At 36.5% G+C, this 6,000-nt stretch overlaps 1 protein-coding gene across 1 annotated transcript in view; it reads left to right on the plus strand.

The window, feature by feature from the left end:
* VAMP7 (vesicle associated membrane protein 7) overlaps positions 1-5,279 on the plus strand; it is a 75,010-nt gene extending 69,731 nt beyond the window's left edge. Inside the window, exons 7-8 of the mRNA XM_062185137.1 lie at positions 129-221; positions 3,423-5,279. Coding sequence (XP_062041121.1) covers positions 129-221; positions 3,423-3,491 — 162 coding nt within the window. The 3' untranslated portion in view covers positions 3,492-5,279. The remainder of the gene's footprint in view (positions 1-128; positions 222-3,422) is intronic.
* The last annotated feature ends 721 nt before the right edge of the window (positions 5,280-6,000 follow it).

The following is a 6,000-nucleotide window of genomic DNA, read 5'->3' on the forward strand; positions in this document are numbered from 1 at the left end:
TAAAGAGAGGGAAGGGGTAAAGAACATTGGTACTTAAACAGAATTGTTGAAAGTAAAATTTTGTAGATTGTTATAAGTCATTCATGTAGTCACTGGCAGAGATTAAACAATTACTACTTTTTTCGTAGTCTGTCACCTTCAAAACTACCAGCAGAAATCTTGCCAGAGCCATGTGTATGAAGAATCTCAAGCTTACTATCATCATCATCATTGTGTCAATTGTAAGTTTTTGTCTTCTAGTGTATGATTCTTTTTTTCAGTCTGTAAGAAAGTAGGTGCTGGGATTTTTTCTCAGTGATTAAGAATCTAAAATGGGCTATTTATGTCTTTTATTGATTAAACACATGACCAAGCAATTACTTTCCTATGAAGTCATTATGAAATATTATCTTGGGGCTAGTGTTGTGGCATAGAGGGCTAAGTTGCCATCTACAATACCAGCATCCCATATGGGTACCAGATCATATCCTGGCTGCTCTGGTTCTTATCCAGCTACCTGCTAATGTGCACACTGGGAGGTAGCAGATGATGGCTCAAGTACTTGGGTCCCTGCAACCCATGTGAGAGACCTGGGTTGAGTTCCTGGCTCCTGCTTCAGCCTGCCCCAGCCCTGTCTGTTACAGCTATTTGGGAAATGAATCAACAGATGAAAGATATCTCTCTTTCTCTCTCTCTCTCTCTCTCTCTGTCTCTCTCCCCCCTCAACTCTGCCTTTCAAACAAATAATTAAAATCTTTAAAAATATATATATATTATCTCCACTTAAGCCCTTCCTCCCTATTGAGAATTTTATATATAATTAAATATACAAAACTAAATTCATAGAAATAGATATTTTAATAAAAATATAATTTTCATCTTAATACATTTATTATTTTTAAATTAAATATATTTTTATTTTATTTATTTTGGAAAGGAACCATACTCTGGTTCACTCCCCAAATGCCTGCAAGGGCTAGGACTGGTCCAGGCCTAAGCCAGGATCCTGGCACTCACTCCAGGTCTCCTACATGAGTGGCAGGGACTTAAGTACTTTTCTATTACCAGCTGCCTCACAGGATTTCCATTAATGGGAAGCTGAATCAGAAGCAGAGCCAAGACTCAAATCCAGGGACTCTGATATGGGATGCAGGCATCCCAAGCAATGACTTAACCACTGTACCAAATGTTTACTTCATATATGTATTTTTCAAGTTTTAATTTCTTTAAAAAATATTGTTTATTTGAAAATGTTACAGAGAGAGTGGGAGATAGAGACAGAGAGATCTTCCATCCACTGGTTCACTCCCCAGATGGTCACAATGGCCAAGGCTGGGCCGGGTCAAGCCAGGAGCCAGCTTCCTCCAGGTCTTCCACATGGGTGGTAGGGACCATCTTCCTCTGGTTTTCCCAGATCATTAACAGGGAGGTGGATTGTAAGTGGAGCATCCAGGACTCAAACTGGTGCCCACACATAATGCTGGTGTCACAGGTGGCAGCTTTACCTGCTATTCCACAACACCAGCCCCAAGTTTTAATTTCCAATATGGTAAATTGTTGATGTTTATAATCAACCTAAATAAGAGTTATTTGGAGTTCTCATTAATTTTTAAGAGTGTAATGAGGTCCTGAACCCATTTTGTAGTTTGACAGTAGTTTGGCAGCTACTGCTAAAGGTGAGGGAGTGCTTTATCCTGGGGTAGTTCATGGCTGGTTAAAGCTGCCTGTCCTCTCTTTCCTCCAGTCATTTTCAGAAGCCCCAAATATCTCCAAGTTCTGCTACACTTCTCTATGACCTCTGCTTGAGGCTTCTCCACTTTAAATAGCTGAACCTATCTAACAGAAGACAAGCAATCATAGCTTTGTAGATTTTGTAATGGAAATAGTTGCCATGAACTTGAGTGCTTCCTTGCTCAGGTTCATCAAGTGGCATAGTCAAGACTCCTGAGCCTGACTTCTTTCTTATTCTTCGGTTTGGAGATCTCAATTGATGTCTGTGACTGAACTATTGTTAAACTTGGATTATATTTATAAATTACCTATATTACATGCAGAGTATTGCTCTAAATGTGGTACCAATCTTTGTAAAAAGGTGTTGTCACCTAACATACTGTACTGTAGCTTGGCAAATTCCTATATTATAGCTATGGCAAATTGTCAACTTTATATCAAGTTAGTAAACTTTGCATTTGGGGAATATATGTATGTATGAGTATTGTTTATGTGTGAATATGGTGTGATTACTTTAACCTATTTATTAATAACCTACCCCCTGCTCCTGCAATATTTGTAGGGAAAACAAAACACTTTGCTAGTTAGGGGGGTTGTGGGCATGTAACTCATTAAAGCATTTTTTGTAAGCATGTGAGTAAGTAAATAAATTACTTCGATATCTCAAAGTTGTTACTTAAAGCCAATAAGGTGACTACTTTAATGAAGTAAACCTAATGTTTAAATCTATTTCTTAAGATTTTATTTATGTATTTGAGAGAGAGAGAGTTACAGACAATGAGAGGGAGAAACAGAGAAAAGTCTTCCATCTGCTGGTTCACTCCCCAAATGGCCACAATGGCCGGAGCTGCGCCGATCTGAAGCCAAAAGCCAGGAGCTTCTTCCGATCTCCCACACAGGTGCAGGGGCCCAAGAACTTGAGCCATCTTCTTCTGCTTTCCCAGGCCACAGCAGAGAGCTGGACTGGAAGAGGAGCAGCTGGTACTAGAACCGGCGGCCATATGGGATGCTGGTACCACAGGCAGAGGATTAACGTACTGCGCCACAATCTATTTTTTGAAATATAATAGCATGAAAAATTGCCTAGTGTTTTTAGAAAATATCTTAATTTAAAATTACAGTACTAGAATTAAAGATATAACACATCTATAATACAATTGGCATTTTTATAGCTTTATTTATACCATCATCTTTTTATTTGGTAATCATGTTTGTGCCATCTAAACAGTTTATATCAACATTCTTGCTCATAGTTTATATAGATGTGAAATCTTTTCTCATACTTTTTTCATATATTCTCATCCTAATAATGAAAAATGACATCTACATATAAAATAAAAAATATAGTTAATGACAATCAGATTTCAAGAGAATTATGATTATTTGTGATCTTTATGACTTGTTAACGATGCATCAGTAAGAGCTGCTTTTAGCACTAATTCAGCCTAGTTAGTAGTGATGATCAGGAACCCCACTGCTTTCTGTCCCGTGGAAGAAAACATGGTGGAATTCAAATAGGCTAGAGTTATATGAGAAAGGAAATTTTAAATTCCATTGATGCCTTTGAAAATATTTGACAGTGTGATGAGTTTGTATAGAAATGTTATTGTAATGGAATCAGAATTACTTAATACAGATTTATTTTCCTTTATATATTATTTAGGAGTGTATGATAGATTCAAGAAAATAAAATTACCTTCTTCCTCTCCCAGGTGTTCATCTATATCATTGTGTCAACTCTCTGTGGTGGATTTACATGGCCAAACTGTGTGAAGAAATAAGAAAGAACAAATTACCAGTAACCAAGGATGTGTAAGAACAAGAAGTTAAAAGCAATCCATGTAACTCAAGCCTTTCACTACTGACAGATGGTGTCTGCCAGTCTCTTCAACCCTCTTTTCACTTTTTTTTAAATCTTGTTCTATTCCTCCAGATTTATCTTTGTTCTATCAACTAATTTATTCCAGTGGACTTCAGATTAAATCATTCATTGCAGCAGTAGCCTTAAAAAGGCTTTTTTTGTGCTGCTTTTGTTTGTTAACTAGTGTCATCTACTTAGAGAAATATTTTTGTTTGTAATTGCACAAAGCTATCACCAAGGTGGAAACCACCAGTCTTAAGAACTGTCTAATAGAATTATGAAGGAACTTTATATGTGTACTCAAAAGCATTTAAGACATAGTATTGCTAATATCTCATCTTAATGTCTTGTGATATTGAAGAGTTTTAGGTGCTTCAAAACAATGTAATGGAGAATAGTTGTTATTTGGGGATCATAATTAAATTGTTGGTGCTGCTTATTTCTAGGAGCCCAGACAGGTAAAGTATTAAACATTTTCCTTTCAGTCAGATGAGGAATATTTTGCTAGCCCATTAGTGGCACAGAGAATTATCCTTGTCCTTCTCGTATTCACTTTCAGGAATAAAGTGTGCTGATCATTCACAATACCGTGTATAGCTCGATATTCTCTACTTCCCTATTGCAGTTGATTTGAGAATTGCTGAAGGTTGTAAGGTGTGTGTGTGTGTGTGTGTGTGTGTGTCTTTTACTTCTGTGGATATTTAGGGTAATTGTGTTGTTATTCGAAGGCATAGAGAGAGTAGGGAAGGAAATTCCTCAGATTCACCAAAGAAACAGAAGGGAACCCCAGTGGATATGCTAGCATTTTAGCAGTCAAAAGGAGGTAGTGTGGGAAAAGCCCAAACTGAATACCGTCAGCAATCAACTCCAGAGTTTGTGTTTGACTCCTGTTGCATAGTTTGAGCATCCTCTACGGTTTAATAAATTTTTTAATCTGCCTAAATTTTGAAGAGTTATTTTGTGAAACCTGAAAGAAAATAGACAGTATGATGTATATAAACATATAAAACAGTTTAGCATCCATTCTACTTCAGTGTAAGAAAATTTGACTGTGGTCATACTGCTTAGCTACTCTGGCATCTGTTATCTAGTAGTTGGTGTGTATCTGAAAGGAAGACATTTGCTGTCCTGAATCTGATTGCATTTATCTATCAATAAGTGCCATTAAATGGAAATTATATTACAAGTTACTCTTATCCCAATGAGAGAACCAGTAAGTCTATATAACCTAGCCACCTGTTTAGCCTAGTCATGTGCCTTGAATATATATGTGTCCCATAATCTGGTTCATGGTTCCTGTTCTTCCATCTTAACCTTTAAATTCATGCTTCCTTATTCATTTTTGACACTTGTTTTACAACCACAGGAACTCTTTCCTTGTGGATCTTGCATAGCACAAGTATTTCCCATCCTTATTAACACTAATGCCTTTTAACTCCATCAACATTTTCCTTGTGGAAAATACATTTGTTCTAGAAAGGCATTTGGCATTCCTAAGTAATAATTTCCAAATATTTTTAGTCTAAAGACAAAGGCTTAAAGGTTATTGCCCTTTCTTATACACACCTGAGCAAAATTGAAGTGCATGTTTTAAGAGTCAATTACTTAACTGTTCCTTGGTCTATTTATGTATAATAATGCTTTTTAAAGCACATGTCTTGTTGTAAATGATGCACAAACTGAAAACATTAATAAAATTTAAGAGTAATACAACAAGTTTCTTGTTCTACAAGTTCTTTCTGTAATCTAATTTCTTCTGATGACATTTTGCCAAAGTATATAGAATAAAGGAATTTTACTTACGCTGGAAACATACCAAGAAGTGTTTCCTGGATCCTTTCAGTGAAGATTTATAACATAGTCTGAGCTGTGTAGAATTTCTTCAAAACCAAAAGACAGAAGGACTGTCTGAATTCCCATGCCAAAACCAATGAAAGATCCTGAAATGACCACACAGCCTCCACAACTGTCATCCTCAACCCATTGTTTAATCAGAACAGAGAAAAAAAAAACTCTAAGGATTGTCATCCAATTTATCAGAATTCTGAAAAAAATCTTCCTCTCTAAAAATTGAATGATTCTGAAGGACATGGATCAAAAGAAGGCAAAATGGAAGAGAACGTGCATTGCAGCAGACAAGGTTAAGCAGAAAAGGAACAAAGAGGAAATATACAAAAAGCAAGGGCACAACAAACATTATTAGTCACTTGTGACCTCTGATCCTAAGCGACTTAAGTATTGCAGAATGTTTTTATACAGGCTAGAGTAACAAAAACAGCCTATTTAAGTTCTCCCCAGGCCTTATCCAGATTTCAACTGAAGTATATACTTTCTAACCAGTCCAAAAAGGACTTCTATCTCAGATCAAATAGTGGCACAACCTAGACCTTTCTATAAGAATGGTTGGATGGGGGCCAGTGCTGTGGCAT

The sequence above is a fragment of the Lepus europaeus genome, unplaced genomic scaffold (assembly GCF_033115175.1).
Source record: "Lepus europaeus isolate LE1 unplaced genomic scaffold, mLepTim1.pri SCAFFOLD_28, whole genome shotgun sequence".
NCBI classification, from domain to species: domain Eukaryota; kingdom Metazoa; phylum Chordata; class Mammalia; order Lagomorpha; family Leporidae; genus Lepus; species Lepus europaeus.